A 19,010-nucleotide genomic window follows, 5' to 3' on the forward strand; every position below is an offset into this window, starting at 1 on the left:
ATGCATAATGTTTTAAAATTTTGCTGGATGTTATAATATTGTCTTTACAGTAAAAAAAAAAAAAAATTCAGAGTAAAATAGATGATGAGTCACTGCCTGACAATTGTCACTGCATAAGAAAGTCCCCTTTGCAGGGACAATGACAGGTGTTTAAATGTGAGCACAGATGCCAGGTTCATCTCACTTATCCCACTTTATTTATTAATGTTGACCTTCCAGAAATTAAAATTAATCTAGTCAGCAAATTAAACTCTGATTTTATTTGATTGCCAAGTAATTAGTAAATATTGAAAGATGGTAAGACATGAGCTTTCAGAGTGCAGTATAGATGGGAGCGTTGGGGAGGACTGCAGACGGGAGGGATCTGAGCTCACAAATATCACAGTTTCCTAATGTTCACGCGTGGGACATTTGTGATCTTGGCTTCTCAATGTAGGCAGATGTTAGAAGAATTTGAAGATTTCTTGTATACGTTCAGAAAGCACCCGAGGTCCTGCTGACTCTACTACGCCCCTCCACAAAGCCCCCAAGCTCTGCATGACCACCGTCCACATGGCTGGAGCCACACGACATCCCTCACAGATGCAGCTCTGCCTTGGTCTCCACAACCAGCCCTGAGCCGAGGTCGACGGGGTGATTTTGTTCATGTATTTTTGCTTGCTTATTGTAAAATAAACATTACATAAAATTTATCATTTTAACCATCTTTAACTGTACAGTTCTGTGGTATTAAGTACATTCACATTTGCAACCATCTATCTCCAGAACTTTTCATCAACCTATACTGAACCTCTGTACCTCTTCAACATTAACTCCCAATTCCCAGTTCCTCCTAGCCCTGGCAACACCATTCTACTTTCTGCCGCTATACATCTGACTGCTCTAGGTCGTCATGGAAGTGGAATCACGCAGTGTTTGTCTTTTGTGACTGGCATACTGCACTCAGCAGAACGACCCCAAGCTGTACCCACGTGTAGCATGTGGCAGCATGCCTTCCTCTTTAAGGCTGAATAATATGTTCCACTGTATGCATATGTCATGAGACAGGGGGTTTTCAGGGGCTGCAACCCATCTCTCTTGGGATTACAATCAGGTCACACTTGTCACTGTCCCAGCCTTGGTCCTGAGTGAAATTCTGAGAAATGGAACCCCTTCTCATTCGCAGGCCTCAAGCTGTGTCATCCTTGACCTTCACTACTTCTCCGGTGGTCCTTCAGTCAGGAACCTAGACTTCCAGTCCTTCTCCCTAGGATCTGGACAATTCATGCCCTCGACTCCAGAACTGTGTACTCACTGCTTGTCCAGAGGTCCTGCCTTGGGCTGTGCCCTGGCCACCAGTCAGGACACCAATATCTCGTCCCAGAGCCAAGACAGCAGCCACTTGCCTAAACCACCTGGGGCAGATCTTTCTTTCCACTCCTGTGCAGGGGGAGGGTGTCGTTCTGAGACGCACCTTCCTTCCAGGAGAATGTGTCGACAGTGAGCCTGGCCTCCTGTTCATATTCCAATTTTCTCCCCTTCTACTGCCCATCACCAAACACCTCTCTGCAACTTCCCTGTGTCTATCCAGACCCTCAAAAGTGAGACCCAAAACAGGGTCCAGAAAGCACATGTCCAGGTACACTCACAGCCAGAGGGAGTTCCTCCCTTGAGTGATGACGCCAGTGAATCTGGTCAGGCGCCGGGCGTCCACTTCAATCCACTGCTGGAGGTCATTTCTTCCCGCGCACCATGCTCCGTCATAAAAATCATTTTCATTAATGCCCGCCTAGAAAGAAAGAAAGAAAGGGGTGTTCTTCAAAAAGACTCTTAATTGAAGAAAATTAAGACACACCTTTTCCTGAGACTGAGAGGAAGGGAGGGAGGATAGGAGAAGAAAGTGAGGAAGGTGTTAAAGAAAAAAATAATTGTGCCCCGAATGTCTTACCCTAAATCATAAAAGGGAGATGCTTCGTATCCACAAGTTGAAAATATTTCAATACACCATGTCCTCTTTTTGCCCAGTGTGAAAGATGAAATTTAATGAGTACTCCTACTACTCATTCATCTAGCACACATAAACCATCTCCCACACAGCAGCCCACGCACACCAGGTGCTGGGGACGCAAAGGTGAATCGTTCCCTCCCAGAACCTCGCTATCTAAGCAGGAAGAAAGATGTGAAAATAGATGAATTAGAACACAGTGGGGCCGGTGCTATTTCAGGAATATGAGCAAACCGCTGTGGGAGCATTTAAGGACAGAATCCCTAACTTAGTGTAGGGCCGCCCATAGACAGAAAGCCCCAAGACCAGGGTGATACTTGAACTAGGCGTTGAAGGGTAAGTTTATCCAGTGAACATTTGTTTGTTAGTGTTTAAGTCATTTTATGTGTTCAGTATCAGTTGCTATTACTACCAAAAATTCTTGTTTTTTCAGAGATGGAGCCTTGCTATGTTGCCCAGGCTGGCCTCAAACTCCTGGGTTTAAATGATCCTCCCTCCTCGGTCCTCTGAATAGCTGGGACTACAAGCACACACCACCATGCCTTGCTCAAAAATTCTTTTGATCTGAATTTCCAAGATAGGTAAAGTTTTTGCTCTGGAATTTTCTCTATATTATCACCATGTGAAGAGATAATTCACTGACTCCTCACCTCCCAAAAAGGACATTTGAACCAAGTGAAGCATCCTCGTTTATTAACCCTATTTTTCCATGGCTATTTCACAAAGCTATTTCTTATGATCAGATAAAAAAAAAAGTCTGAATGATAAAAATGATCAACCAGCTCATCTTCCCTATCTCTGAGCACTTTCAGCCCAAATTCTGGGGACAGCCTTAGAATGGGCAATGGAAATGTGCAATTAAGAGTCCAGCTATAGGAGTGAACAACTTGGCCAAAGATTGCACTGAGCAAAACTCTATCCATCACTGCACCAGCTAACATAAGCGTTGTATCAGGACAAAACCACAGTACAGTGTTAGACAGCTAAGGCTTAGCAGATAAGAATAGAACTGCCACATAGCCTGAGACATGTACCCTATAGAATCATGGAAACTGGAAGGAACTGTCCATCAAAGTCTACTGACCAGGATTTGAAATTAAATTTAAGGCTCCTAGTTTTGCCAGCCTGAATATTTTGCTTCTGCTGCCAATCTCAGTTCTTTCTGAGCACACTGGACAGTCAATTAAATGTAGCACAGTGTCAGGGGAATGGAGAGCTCTTTCCAAAGATGACTCATTGGGAAGTGACAGCCACCTCTGCAAAATCGATTATGAATTTAAAAAGCAAGTGCCTGGGAGAATTCAGTGAAAGAGGAGGTACCAGCCCCTGAGATGTTACAAAATTATACCATCGTGCAATAAATGATATTCAGATGATGCCTCTGAGAAACTAGGAGAAGAATGCATTCATCTCTTTCTCTTTAATAATGTAGAGAAATCACTGATAAATTTTGGAGAAATTTCAATTAAAAACTGTTGAAATAAAAGATTTGATTCTTTAAAGGGTACACTAGTCTTGAAAACGTCACTAACATGGAATGAATCTTTCTACTACAATACCAAAAAAATGGAGAAGTGATGTAATTTTATAAAGGAAATTAAATTATATGCATTTTTTTCTTAAAGAAAGCACACCAATGTACCTAACAGACTCAATTTTGCTTAAGATAAATGTGGGAATTATCAAATCCATAACAAAGAGAAAACCTGATACTGTCTAAGATCAATCTAATAGGATTTTTCTGTTTCAAGATGATAAACATGTTAGTTTTCTGTGCTCTTCTCTCAAAAGTCAACCCCAAAGAAAGAAAGCAAGATACAGAAATACAACTTCGATTTCTGATAAAACCAGAAGACATACAAAAGCCCTAAATTACAATATATGAAGACAGAATCGGATGGAGGAATCCTAAATGACTCAGCAAGAGAAGGAAGTGCAAATGTCAAAACAGCACAATAAGAAGTAAGCCACACAGAACCTTAGAAAAGCTGAGAACCTGGGTTTCAAGATATCTTTGGGAGGTAAGGCTAAGGCAGGACTCAACAGGGAATTCCTTCAAAATGTGTATTAAAAAAACAATTAGGCTGGGCGCAGTGGCTCACATCTGTAATCCTAGCTGCTCAGGAGGCTGAGGCAGGAGAATCACTTGAACCAGCGGGGCAAAGGCTGCAGTGAGCCAAGATTGCACCACTGCACTCCAGCCTGGGTGACAGAGCAAGACTCAGTATCAAAGAAAACAAAAACAAACAAACAAACAAAAAAATTAATTCCCCCATATCTCCACCCCCACTCCACAGAGGACCTGAAATTTTTCTCTGAAAAGAAAGCAAACTGTAGAGACTCTGGACTGGGGACACTAGGCACAGAGGAGGGCAAGGGTGCCATGATGGATAAAAACAGTAACTTCTGGGGGCATCAGCACACTAAAGAGTGAGATGCTCCAGCTCCTTCCCCCAACCAGCTATAGAACACCAAGCAAACTATAATAGAGAACAGAAAAAAGGCTTTAAAAGTCTATAATTAATATTTCTAGAAAGGTCTTGATTTCATGAAACAAGAACAGAATACTCTAAAGAAGGAAAAAGCACTGAACAAGAAAGAGCTCTTAGAAATTAAGAATGTGGAAGTTGGAATTTTTAAAATGTCAGCAACTTTCAAAATAGAAAGGTTTTCTATTTTTAAAACAGAAAGGCTAAAAAGATGAAGTTGAAGAAATCTCACAAAAAGTAAAACAGAACACAAAAATAGACAACAGGAGAAAAGTAAGAAAAGCAGAGGAAGAAATCCAAAAGGATTTTAGGGGGGAAAAAACGACCAAATAAAAACTATACTTTCCAGCTAAGTCTCCGAAACACGAAGAATCTAGTATACATAAAAACTAATACACACACCAAGGAATATCACTTCGAAACTTCAAAACATCAGAAATAAAGAAAAGATTCTAAGTTTCCAAAGAGGAAACAAGCAGTAAAACGAACACATACAAAGAAACAAAGAGGAATGAGAATGACATCAGAATTCTCAATAGCAGCATCTGAAGCTAGAAGAATGGAGGGACAGTGCTTTCAGTGTTTGAAAGGGAAAGATTTTTCATCCTAGAATTTTTACACTCAGCCAAACTATCAATAATGATGATAAAATAAAGGTATTTTCAGATTCACACATTCTCAAAAAATCTATTTTTCATATACCATTTCTATGAAGCTATTAAAGCAGCAGTCCCCAACCTTTTCGGCACCGGGGACTGGTTTCATGGAAGATAATTTTTCCACCAACTGGGGGTGGGGGATGGTTTTGGGATAATTTAAGCATATTATATGTATTGTGCACTTTATTTTTATTATTATTAAATTGTAATATATAATGAAATAAAATTACACAACTTACCATAATGTAGAATCAATGGGAGCCTGAGCTCGTTTTCCTGCAACTAGACATTTTCAACTGGAGGTGATGGGAGACAGTAACAGATCATCAGGCATTAGATTCTCATAAGGAATGCACAACCCAGATCCCCTACATGCACGTTCACAATAGGGTCTGCGCTCCTTTGAGCATCTAATGCCACTGCTGATCTTACAGGAGGTGGAGCTCAGGCCATAATTTGAGCAATGGGGAGTAGCTGTAAATACAAACGAAGTTTTGCTCTCCGGCCTGCCACTCACTTCTTGCTGTGCATGCCCCGTTCCTAACCAGCCACAGATTGGTACTGGTCTGTGGACGGGGGACTGGGGACCCTGCACTAGAGGACGCACTCCAAAAAAAAATGAGGCTGAACACTACAGAGAGGAATATATCAGATCCAGAAATGAAGGGTTCCAACATAGCAGAGAATTCTCAGAATGATGGTGAAGATCCAAGACAGTAGCCATGTAGGAGACCCAGAGAGTAGCCCATTCAAATGCAGCAGGTGAAATGGCTTCTGAAGGGGTGTCTAACAGAAACGTAAAACGTAAAACAGGACTAAAAACCACTGAACAGATGTGGCTGCATAAAAAATGATACTGAAGGTTGTTTTGTTTTTTATTTTCAGATCCAGACCTATTGCAGGGGGTGGGGAAGAATATGTTCTTAAAAATACAAGCAGGTCCAGAAAAACAAAAAGTTGTTAAGAAATGATATAAAGTAAATATTTCCTGACTCAGAATTAAATTATTTCTTGGTTCAGTAAGTAGGAAGCAAAATTTTCAGTCATAATAATGAAAACCTTAGATACAGATTTACCCAAAAATTGAGCTACAATTTTATCAGAAAGATGGAAGAGGGGAAAGGGGTGAAAAAAATGTGTGATAGCCTCATCTTCCAGAATAGGGATCTAAAAGATCAAGTCCACATTTATAAATTGATACAGATCAATATGTGCATATTATTTAGATGTGAAGATTTCAGGCCAGGCACGGTGGCTCACGCCTGTAATCCCAGCCCTTTGGGAGGCCAAGGTGGGTGGATCACTAGAAGTCAGGAGTTTGAGACCAGCCTGGCCAACATGGTGAAACCCCATCCCTACCAAAAATATAAAAAATTAGCCAGGTGTGGTGGTATGCACCTGTAATACCAACCACTCAGGAGGCTGATGCAGGAGAATTGCTTGAGCCTGAGAGGCGGAGGTTGCAGTGAGCTGAGATGGCACCACTGCACTCTAGGCCGGGTTACAGGGTGAGACTGTCTCAAAAAATAAAAAAAAGAATTGAAGATTTCAATTCCCCAAGAGACAATTAAAAAGTTTCCAGTAGCTGTGCCATCCACAGTGCTTGATGGCAGTCAGGGGCCGGGTGCAATGTGAAGTATGTTTGTTATAAAACTGATTAAAACAAGTTTTAATTTTAAAAAGCAAAAGGAAAGGGATACATAGATATAGAGGGTGACTGATACAATGTCTACTGTTTATTTTTCATTTTTCAGGTATCTACAGAGCATTGACTACGTGCTAGGTATTATGCGAAGTGCTTTGCTTTCTGAGAGAGACAACAGTGAATATCAAAATCATTCTGCGGCAGTGAGTCACTGATCTGCACTGTACATATTTCATAATCATGGACTGCCTCTACACAGAAACATCTGGAAGCAAATAAAAAGTCATATCCAAGTGAATGTAACTATTTAGCAATTCCAGGATAATTGACGTACAGCTGCCTCTCTGCAGACGTATCCCAGGGCTATTTGGACAGAAACAGGATAAACGGATAGTTATTTTTAAATATTTTTGAGAAAAAAAATTTAGAAGCAATAGTTGAAACTATAGATTATCAGCAAGTTAATGCCTTTTCAGGGGGAGGTTATCTAAAAAATGCTAGCTGTGACATCTGATTAGTAAAGTAAGTAGTCTGCCATAAAATGGCCATCATGTGGTCTGAATGTCTGTCCTCAATAAACCTCTGTAATAAACCATGGCTATAAACCCATAAAACTTTCCAGGTGCAATCAGCTGATCCTTCTGCAAATTGGCAATGCACCTTGTCCCAATTCCAGCCTTAATCATCAGTAAAGTAGGCTGCACAGAAACACTGTTTTTGCTTCATTGTTTTTGAAGCAATTTTTAAAACCAAAACCAATTTCTTAACTATTTCCTTGCATTGGCCAAGGAAACTAGTAAACATCCACAGTTTAAAATTAAAAATATTTAAAAATAAAATCTATTCAACACACCATAAACCATTTATTAACTATTTAAAAGAAGAAAAGATGAAGAAATATACTAACTGAAAAAGAAACAGGCAAACGTTTTCACATCAACATTCTAATTCAATTTAACGACAATCTGTGAAATGCTTTAGCCATTAACATTGTATATCTAGGGAACAAGTGCAAGTCCTCATTCTACAGCTTATTATTTAAATACCCCCATTTAGGTCAGTTGGTCTATAAAATGAGGATAGAAATAAAATATGTGATAATACCACTGTCACAGTTACAGGTATTTTATATAGCGCCTGTCACAGAAAATACAGTCAATACATGGAAGCCACTGGGGGTACAAGTATGATTCCCTTTGTGTTTAGTATGTTCCTGCTGTGACCTGTGATTAAACTTGCTTTATGGTACAATTTCAGTTTTCTTCTATTAATAGGTATTTTATGTCCATGGAATCTCAAACAATTATTAATTCACTTATCAGTGACCCATATCTGGCTATTGATTTTTTTTTTTTTTTGTAGTTTTAGTGGAGACAGGTACCCATTAACTCCCTACTATGGGCAGTGATTAAATCATTATTTCTACTTCCTGCTGCTTCTCCTCCTTCCCCTTTATCACCTAATTTCATTTATTATATTTTCACCATGTTGGTCAGGCTGGTCTCGAACTCCTGACCTCAGGTGATCCACCTGCTTTGATCTCCCAAATTGCTGGGATTACAGGCGTGAGCCACCATGCCAGGCCTAACATTCACTTTTAAAAGACTAAATCAAATATACCTCTCTTCTTTAGTAGAGCAGCTTTTTCATAAAGTTTTCATTAATTTAAAAATAGATATAGAAAAGTGTGCAAATCCCAAGTGTGCAGCTCAATCGATTTTTACAAACTGCATGTACCCGCATAACCACATCCAGACCAAGATGTAGACCATGAGCAGCACAGCAGAAGCTCCCTGTGTCCCTTCCCAGACATTAACTTCCCGCAGACACAACCACCGCTCTGACTTCTTTCTTCTCTGGCTGGTTTTCTTATTTTCAAACTTTATACAAATGAAATCTACTGTAACTACTCTTTGTGTCTGGTTTCTTCTGCTCAATATTTATTATATCTGGGAGATTCACCCAGACAATTGCATGCAGCAGTAATTTAGTCCTTTTAACTGTCATATAGTATTTCACTGTAGTACATAAAAATGACTTATGATATATGTGGATTATTTCTATTTGGGGGTTACAAATAACGCTGCCATGAACACACCTATTCATGTCTTCTTGTGCACATGTTAGCACATTTCCATTTAGGCATGAGAGTGAATTTGTTAAGTCAATGTGCATGAGAATGTTCAACTTTAATAAATACAATAGTTTCCTGTTATCTGTGGTTTCTCTTTCCACAGTTTCAATTATCTGAAGTCAACCACAGTCTGAAAATATTAAATGGGAAATTCCAGAAATAACCAATTTATCAACCACGTGCCATTCTGGGTAGGGTGATGAAATCTCACACCGTTTCTCACCATTCCACTTGATGTGAATCCTCCCTTTGTTTTGGCGATCCACACCAACTACTTTAGCCGCCCAGTAGTCACTTAGCAGCCATCTTGGTTATCAGAGTTGGTATTGCAGTGCTTGTGTTGAAGTCACCTTTGTTTTACTTAATAATGGCCCCACAATGCAAGGGTATTGGTAGTGGTAATTCAGATATGCCCAGGAGACAAGTAAAATGCTTCCTTTAAGTGAAAAAGATGAAAGGTCTCAACTTAATTTTAAAAAGAAATAAAACTGTATGCTGAGGATGCTAAGATCTACAGTAAGAATGAATTTTCTACCTGTGAAATTGTGGAGAAAAAAAAAGAAATCCATGCCTAGCATCTAAGAGCATTTGATACTACCCACAGTTTCAAGCATCCACTGGGAGTCTTGGAACATATCCCCCAGATAAGAACTGACTATATACTGCCAAACAGGTTTCCAAGCGGCTGTGCTACTTTACATTCCCAGCATTGTATGAATGTTTCCATTGCCCCACATCTTTGCCAACACTTGATATTATCCTTTTTTCAAAGCCATTTTGGTGCCTGTGTATCCTGTCTCATTGTGGCTTTGATTTGTATTTACTTGACGGCTAATGGTGGAAAGCTCATTTTCTCATGGCCGTTGGCCATGACATTGCACCATAACCACAGGGTAGCTTTGTCTCAGTCCTTCCAATATACCATGTTCCCTACCACCACAGGGCCTTTGCACACACTCTTCCCTTTGACCTGGAATGTTCTTCTCTCCCTCTGCCTACCTTTGTCCAATAAACTCTCAACTTATCATCCTTCTTCATTTAGCCCAAGTACTCACTCCATCCTCAGGAAAGTCCTCCAAGTTCTAGCCTGAGGCAGGTATACTGGGCATACAGAACGACAGTATTGAATTGTGTTTCTCCTTCTCCAAAATAGGCTCATGCCCTAATTCCTGGAATCTCAGGATGTTACCTTATTTAGAAATAGGGCTGGTGACCAGGCGCTGTGTCTCAATCCTAGCATTTTGGGAGGCTGAGGCGGGCGGATCACGAGATCAGGAGATCCAGACCATCCTGGCTAACACAGTGAAACCCGGTCTCTACTAAAAATACAAAAAATTAGCTGGGCATGGTGGCATGCATCTGTAGTCCCAGCTACTCGGGAGGCTGAGACAGGGGAATTGCTTGAATCCGGGAGGTGGAGGTTGTAGTGAGTCAAGATCGCACCACTGCACTCCAGCCTGGGCAACACATCGAGACTCCATCTCAAAAAAAAAAAAAAAAATAGGGCTGGTACAGATGCACTAAGTTAAGATGCAGTCAGATTAGAGCAGGATGGGCATATCCAGCATGACTGTGTCTTTAAACAAGAGGAAATCTGAACACAGAGACACACAGGCAGAGGGCAGATTATGTAGAGGCTCATGGGGAGAAGGCTGAGGGACCAGGGAGGCAGAGACTGGGGTGATGCATTTATCAGCCCAGGGATGCCACAGAACACCTGAGGCCACCAGACACTGGAAAGGGCAAGGAAGGACCCTTTCCTAGAGACTTCAGAAGGAGAGATGCCCTGCTGCCACTTTGATTTCAGATTTCAAGCCTCCAGAACTGTGAGAGAATCAGTGCTTGTTGTTTACAGTTGCCCTGTCTGGGCTTACAACGTTGTCGTGGCAGCCCCAGGGAATGAATGCACCTGCTCCTCTCCTTCCCAGGACTCATTACAGATGGTAATTATGCATTCACGGGTAGGATTTTTTTCAGTAATTTCATCTCCCCATTAGATTACTAGATTATCAGAGCTGCAGGTTAAAAAGCACAGGGAACATGCCCAACTCCCTTCTATTCTCTTGCGTCCTTCATTCAAACCTCATCTGCCCTGTAACAGAAAATCCTACTTTCAAAATATCCTAAATCCAACCACTTCCGACCTCCTCCATCACTCCTATCTTGGCTCAAGCCAGTACCATCTCCTGTCTAGGGCCTGAAGTCACCCCCCTTAACAGCCCTCTGCTTCAATGCTTACTCCCCGAAAGTCAACACAGCAACCAGGTTGATCCCTTTCACATGTAAGCCACAGCATGTCATTCCTGTGTCCACAACTTTCCAGGGCTCCCCTAATTGGCTCATGGTTAAAAGCCAAAGTCCTTCCAGGGGGCCGGCAGGCCTCCTACTACCTCTGGTGCATGTCTCCTCCCCTGATGCTCACTCCAGCCTCCTGCTGCCCCTTGGCTATGCTGAGCATGCTTCCAACCCTGACCTTTGCTGGAGCCATCCCCTCTGCCCGGAATGCTCTTCCCACACCCCCTTGGCTCCCCATTGATCCCCTTCTTGAAAAGCGGCTGCCACCTCCCCAGAGCCTGCCCCCTGACTACCACTACCAGCTGTCCACTGGTTTTGTTTCCCTTTTCTCCACAATATGTGCCACCTTCTAACATACTATAATAATAAACACTACGACTTGTTACATTTCCTGCTGATATGGTTTGGATCTGGGTCCCTGCCCAAATCTCACATCAAATTGTAATTCCCAGGGTTGGAGGTGGGGCCTGGTGGGAGGTGATTGGATCATGGGGGTGGATCTCCCCCTTAGAACTGTGTTGGATAGTGAGTGAGTTCTCATGAGATCTGGTTGTTTAAATGTGTATGGCACCTCCCCACTCTTTTGCTCCTGCTAGGGTCATGAAAGCAGTGCCTGCCTCCCCGTCACCTTCTGCCGTGACTGTAAGTTTCCTGAGGCCTCCCCAGAAGCAGAAGCTACTCTGTTTCCTGTACAGCCTGCAGAACCATGAGCCAATGAAACCTCTTTTCTTTATGAATTACCAAGTCTCAGCTGTTTCTTTATAGCAGTGAGAGAATGGACTAATACACCTGCCTTGATTTGCCTCCTGCACTGGAACGCAAGCTTCAAGATGGCAAGAATCTTTATTTTGGTCATGAAGGCATCCTCAGCACCTAGAACAGGGCCCAGCACATCATAGACCCCCAGTAAATATTTGCTAAGTGCTCAGGGCTCTTCTGTTTTTGCTCATCGTTGTTTCCTCAGTTCTTAGGACAGTGCTGAGTACATAAAAGGTTTCCAGAGTGTGTTGTGTTTTTGTGTTGTTGTTATAATAAAATGAATAAATAAAAGAAAGAATCTGGCCAGGCACAGTGGCTCATGCCTGTAATCCCAACACTTTGGGAGGCCAAGGTGGACAGATCATTTGAGGTCAGGAGTTCGAGACCAGCCCGGCCAACATAGAAACCCCGTCTCTACTAAACATACAAAAATTAGCTGGGTGTGGTGGCGCGTGCCTGTAATCCCAGCTACTCAGAAGGCTGAGGCACAAGAATCGCTTGAACCCAGGAGTTGGAGGTTGCAATGAGCAGAGATTGCACCACTGCACTCCACCCTGGGTGACAGAGCTAGGCTCAGTCTCAAAAAAAAAAAAAAAGAAAAGAAAAGAAAAAGAAAGAATCTGCTCTGTTATTCTTTCCTTCCCTCCTCCTCTCCTTTTTCCTCTCCTCCCTCTCCCTCTCCTGGCTTTTTCTGCTTACACAGCGTTTATTGTGTCCTTGAAGCACTAACACAGAATGACCTATATACCTGATTCCCAACCGTGCCCGTCCAGGAGATGGTCATCTGACCTGTGTGTAGCGGGGCAGGTGCCCTGCGGAACCATCCCCATGAGGCATCACTGGAGAAGCAGCTATGACTGCTGAATGGACACACAGGTGACTACTGATGCCTCTCAAATCAGACTGTTCTGGGCCCTGCCTGGATGTGGGCATGGGAGATCCTAGGGGAAACTCAAGCCAGTGGTCAGGGAGATAAGGCACAAGCTGGGAGGCAGGGGTGGCCCTAGAGCTAGCTATATAACAAATATGTATACTTGTTTTAGAGATAAGGAAACTGAAGTCAGGAGCTAAGTGACCTGCCCTAACCCCACAGCTACTAAGTACAGACCTGAGACCCTAACCTCAGTTTTCTGGCTGAAAATAAACCCAGGGGTCCTTTCCTGCCAGCTCCAGCACCCACGTGATGGCTCAGCTTGTTCAACAGTCAACCCCCAGAGCCTGTGTGTCCGCTCCAGAGTCATAACTGCACTGTGCCTTCTCCAGTGATGCCTCATGGGGCTGGTTCCCCAGGGCACCTGCCCCACTGTACACAGGTAGGATGACTGTCTCCTGGATGTGCACGTCCCCTGGCAATCAAATGTGTAGGTCATTCTGTGTTAGTGCTTCAAGGACACAACATATGAAATTTCATAACATATTAAAGAAAAATGCACATAGCAAACAGAACAGAATCTATATCTGAACCAGATAACCCTGTGGTTCCTTAATAATCTGTGGTTCATGGGTCAAGGAGGCTTTGGTGGTTTTGGACCCTTTTTACTTTGAGGTCACATTGCCCTTCTACCTGCTTGGTGTCTACGCTGTAAGCTTCTTGAGAAATACAAACAGTGCATCACCATCATAATAGATACTCATTTTGATTTTTTCAAGGGAGTCACAATTTAAAATATTCAGTCCTGTTATTCCCATAAAAATCCAAATACCCCAAATTCCAGGGTTTTGGCATCCAAACACTGTCTCCCAGACTGTTTGCTTGAAGCCAGATGTAGAACAAAATCCCTTTATCAGAACAAACATGACATTCCTTGACTCGGAAACTACGTCTACTGTGATTATTTTTGCGTCTGTAGCACTTAGCACATATATGGCCCCCAAGAAGAACTTGAGAGTCACAGCAAGGTTTTGCACACCAGGAAAAACAAAAACAAACAGACAAACAAAACAGAAAATCGGGAAGGCCTGGAGGGAGAGATAGGCTTAGGGTCAAAGACACAGGTGCAGGGCCCAGCCACGGGCCGGTGTAGGTCGGGCACGGGTGAGATCTGGGAAAATCGTGCTGCCCAAGGTACTCCATAGACTTCCTGCCAGGAGAAATGTGGCCTCCACCTTTGGTCAAAGTCGGGCCCCAAGAGCACTGGGGCCAAAAGGTACAGGGAGACATGTACAGGACGTGCCCTGGAATATGAGCTGTCACACAGGATAAAACTCAGTTGGTTCAATGTTCTAAAATTGCATTCATGTCTTCGTGCAGGGGTACATATGAAGCCAAGGGCAGTGGCTGCTTCCAAGTATCCCACCTCATTTTAGGTAAAAAGGGGATGCGAACACTGGAATTAGATTCTAATATTGGCATCAAGGTGCTCCATAGAATTTTTTTAAGGAAATGACTGAGGAGAGGACTCATGATTCCTTCCAGTGGTGCTGGGGAAATGGCCCTGACAGACACTATTATTATGGCCAGACATTTCTCATGGAAGAGCTACAAGAGGTGAGCCTCTCTCTCTAGGGGACCAAACTCTCAGTCATTTCTAACGTGGGTGAGACAAGACCTGGTCCACAGAGTGCCAAACGACTGTGACCAGACTATCACAAAGACACCCAGAGCTGTGTAGCCAGCGTGCTATGCTTTTCCTTGTGACCTCAAAACATCAGCTGTTTCTTCCAAGCTCTGATCTGAGCACCAACTTTTTTACATCCTCAGTTATAGGCAGAAATTGTGGTGACATCATGAGTCCCAACCACACACTTGGTGTTTCATTTCTTCTGATCACACATCAGATCCTGACTTACTGTAATTTAAATTCTTGAGAATGAGGTTGAAAGCCAGCCCTCTGATGTGGCAGTACTTACTACTGCAATCTGTTCAAGGCTTGCCAGCTAAGAAAATATCCAAAATAATAAGAGTGGTGCAATAAGTCACTTCGGCAGGGCTGCTGTCCCTGAACCCCCTTCCTTAGTTTATGACCCAGGGAAAATATCTTAGGGTCCTCAAAGGAGGATTCTTTGGGGGTGGGGCAGGTGATGAGCTGCCATTAGATGACCCACCTGAATACAGGGTCACTTCCTAAGACTAACTAACTACAGGCAAAGGATCTAAGCATGTTTTTGTTTTGTTTTGTTTTGTTTTGTTTTGTTTTGTTTTGTTTGACAGAGTCTCATCCTCTCGCCCAGGCTGGAGTGCAGTGGCATGATCTTGGCTCACTGCAACCTCCACCTCCCAGGTTCAAGTGATTCTCCTGCCTCAGCCTCCCAAATATCTGGGATTACAGGCATGCACCACCATGCCCGGCTAATTTTCGTATTTTTAGTTGAGATGGGGTTTCGCCATGTTAGCCAGGCTGGTCTCAAATTCCCGATCTCAGGTGATCTGCCCGCCTCGGCCTCCCAAAGTACTTGGGTTACAGGCATGAGCCACCGTGCCTGGCCCTGGGCTTGATTTTAGAGGTCATTGTCAACATGTTCTCTTGGAGACTCAGGATGTTAATTTCCAATCTGTCTGTAGTTGCTCCCAGAATGGAAGAAACCAGTGACTGTTTCTAAATGAGATCACAGCCTCGCAAATGAGTTAGTATAAAAGGGTCCTGGGCCCACAGGAAGAATAATCATAGGTGAGGGGCCGAACCTTTGCTCTCCTGCCGAACTGGATGTCTTCCTTGAATTCCTGGAAAGTCTATCTTGTCCCAATGTAGTGATAAAATGTAAATGTTGGTTTTTTTCTCTAACCTTATATTATTAAGTTAACAAAAGTAAAATACTACTTGGAAAAAAGGAAGTATTAAAAGTACTCTTTCAGTCTTCTGCTTACAATGATGGAAAAAGAGACAGGTATTTCTGCGGTAACATGGCAAATCCATTCCAGTAAAAGCTCCCAGTCTAAAACCCAGCTCACCAGCCAGCCCATTCAAAATCTATACAGGTCTGGAAGCACAAGACTGAAAACAATTAATTCTAAAAACACATTAGCACAGTTAAGAAGGCACGTTGAGTTGCTCAAAACAGTGTTTAAATACAGCTGTAATTACAGGATTTGATCTGAAAAGGAAACAAGCAGGGAGGCAGATGATGTCAGCAAATGGAAGGCAGCTGAGCTGCTGAGTTGAAGGCTGGGGCAAAATGGGGAAGGGACCTGAGCAATGCACCAGAACAGGCCCCACCGACACAGAGGAACAGGAGGCACAGGGCGCCACGCACAGGACTCTGCAGCTTCCACGCTCACCTGTGACAGTGTCTGTGGTCAGGTGCTGGTGCTCGGTCCCACGGACCACTCATAGACTCCACACTCACCCGTGACAGTGCACTCTGTGGTCAGGTGCTGGTGCTCAGTCCCACAGACCATTCATAGACTCCACACTCACCCGTGACAGTGCACTCTGTGGCCAGGTACTGGTACTCGGTCCCACAGACCATGCATAGACTCCACACTCACCCGTGATAGTGCACTCTGTGGTCAGGTGCTGGTGCTTGGTCCCACAGACCATTCATAGACTCCACACTCACCCGTGACAGGGTACTCTGTGGCCAGGTGCTGATACTCGGTCCCACAGACCATTCATAGACTGGCAAAAGTTGCACATGAACCAATGCTGCTTTTCTGTGTCATAATGACATCATCCCTGTATCTGCCAACCACACAGGGCAAATATGTACTAGAAAAACACATGTGACAGCAGACCAGCCTGCCCGGCCTCCTGCTAGGCTTCTCCTGCTCAAGCTCCCTTAAGCACTGCAGCCACTCCAGGGAAGCTTTGTTGATTCAGCGCATCCATATGTGCAGACGCCGTGCTCACACGGGGTGGGGAATACCCAAAAATGCAAGAGTCACATTTTCTGCAAGCAGCTCAGCATTTGGCAAGGGTGCCCATGAATAAATCAATGTGAGACAGTTGTCAGAAAAGAGAGATGTACACAGTTCGATCACTATTCCAGCTGTCGAACCTACACCACTTTTATCTGTTGACTTGGGAGGCAGTTTTATGGCATCATTAGGAGCAACAACTTAAGGTTTAAAGCTGCCTGGATTCTTAATCTGCCTCTCCTGGGAAATGTGCGCTGAGTCACTCCATGCTCCCTGTGTCTGTTTTCTATAAGGCAGAGGTAATAATAACAGGACTGTCTTCCATGTTGGAGGAATAAATGAAATCACGCACATAAGGCACTTAGCACTGTGCCAATAATGCTTGGAGCTGATGCCCACTCTCCCTTTGCTAGAGACTGAAGCATCTTGAAGGCAGAGAATTCCTAGGGCCTTTTGTCGTGGCCCTTTCTGTGCCCATCACATAGCAGGCACCTCACAATGGTCTGCTGCAAGACTGAATGCTAATGGGTAAGAATATGCATTTGAGAAATGCCAAAGGCAATTATCTTTCTTTACTCCTTTTGAACCTCACAATATCATGAAGGAGGCAGAGCCAGCAGTGGGATCTGCACCTTCCTGATGATGACACTGAACCTCGGAGAATGAGGGCATCTCACCCAAGGCCACACGGCTGGTCAGCAGTGACCAGCACCAGCATCCCAGCCTGTGAGCCCCATGCCTTCCAGCCTGGACCACAGCCACATCTGCGCCTATAGAGTCCTGGGCTGGCACAGCGCTGGGCTAAACCACCTCACAGCCTGCACTAGAGTATTAAACACAGTTTCTAATTCTGACATCTTGGTGTTTCTCGATCACAAAATCCCATTAGCTCAACACGCCTACAAAATACTCGTATGTGAGACAAGATGTGGTTATTTTTAAACTGCATTTCAAACCGTTCTGTGTGGGGAGATGTATTTTTGGAGCACACTGACTTTAATTATGCACCTGTGACAGTGGAACCACACTGCATGTGGCACTGGCTGTGGAAGACACAAACCACAAAAGTGGGCTGACCTCGTCCCCATTTCCCTGTGTCACCAGCAGGCACAGGAGCACAGCCCTGCTGACACCTCGATTTAGCCTGGTGAGCTTCCCATGGGGGACTGGGGCTGTATGTCGAAGCCCACAGACACACACTGCAAGTGACGCTGCCCTCTCTGGGGTTTACACCAGGTACCTGACTGGGGTCAGAGCCAGAGGCTAGGGATGGCGGGCCCAGATTTGGCTGTTAAAGCAGCGACTTCCCAGTCTAAGAGCAGGTACGGAGACTTTCCTGTGAGAAGGCATCAGGGTAAATAAGACACCACTGAAGAAAGAAAAACCCATGAAGACAACTCACACTGATGTGATTCCCAAACACGGCCTCCTTTTCACCCCGACCACGGGCAGGGGTGTGCGCTCAGTCAACGCGTTCACCGAGGGGAGCCTGGCGTCTGCCTGGGGTGGGCCTCCCATGGGTGAAGGACTACCTGAAGCCAGGAAGATGAAGTGAGGACAGCCTCGCCAGCTGCTCCCTGCTGGACACCCCATCCACAGCGAGGCTCCTGTGCAGCCCAGCAAAGGCAGGTCAGTGAATAAACACCATCTGCACCTGAGCCAGGTCTCCATGCATGTCCTCGGTGCACCTCCCATGTTGCAGGTGCTATTCTGCACACCAGGGGCTGGGCAAGCAGGAGAAACAAGGCCACATTTAACATGGGGCTTACTCACAAGGAAGGGACAGATAAAACCCAAGGAAATAAGTAAATGAAGGTTCAGAGAGGGACCCAGTCACCCAGGGCCAACCTGGGACTTTCCTCATATGGTAAGTGGAAGCCACCAGAGCCTTTCAACAGAGGAAGGAGATGATCCAGGGAATGTTTTAAAATCAGAAGTCACCTAAGGTCACCACTCAAGGAACCTGTGAGTGATCAGGACTCTCGTCTTTCTGATGAGGCAACTGAGCCTCAGAGACATAAGATCATTGTTCCAAAGGCCCCCAATCTAGAAATGTCAAGGCCAAGGTCTGCACTCAGCATGCCTGCCTACAACGTCTCATTGGCACACCCTGCTTGGCACTCTGCCGGTGGAATTCCCAACTGAAGGGACACAAACACCATGCCCCCCAACCTTCCCATTCAACCCCAACACATTTAGGATTAACAGGACCTTTTAGTTTTTTACCAAAAGCACAAATAAACATGGACA

At 44.1% G+C, this 19,010-nt stretch overlaps 1 protein-coding gene across 2 annotated transcripts in view; it reads right to left on the reverse strand.

Annotated features, from left to right (window-relative positions):
* The window catches only part of CPXM2 (carboxypeptidase X, M14 family member 2), a 145,338-nt gene that overhangs the window by 95,207 nt on the left and 31,121 nt on the right, over positions 1-19,010 (reverse strand). For both annotated transcript variants that reach the window (XM_050803722.1, XM_050803723.1), the window contains one exon: positions 1,629-1,768. In XM_050803722.1, coding sequence (XP_050659679.1) covers positions 1,629-1,768 — 140 coding nt within the window. The remainder of the gene's footprint in view (positions 1-1,628; positions 1,769-19,010) is intronic.

The sequence above is a fragment of the Macaca thibetana genome, chromosome 9 (assembly GCF_024542745.1).
Source record: "Macaca thibetana thibetana isolate TM-01 chromosome 9, ASM2454274v1, whole genome shotgun sequence".
Taxonomy (NCBI): Eukaryota; Metazoa; Chordata; class Mammalia; order Primates; family Cercopithecidae; genus Macaca; species Macaca thibetana.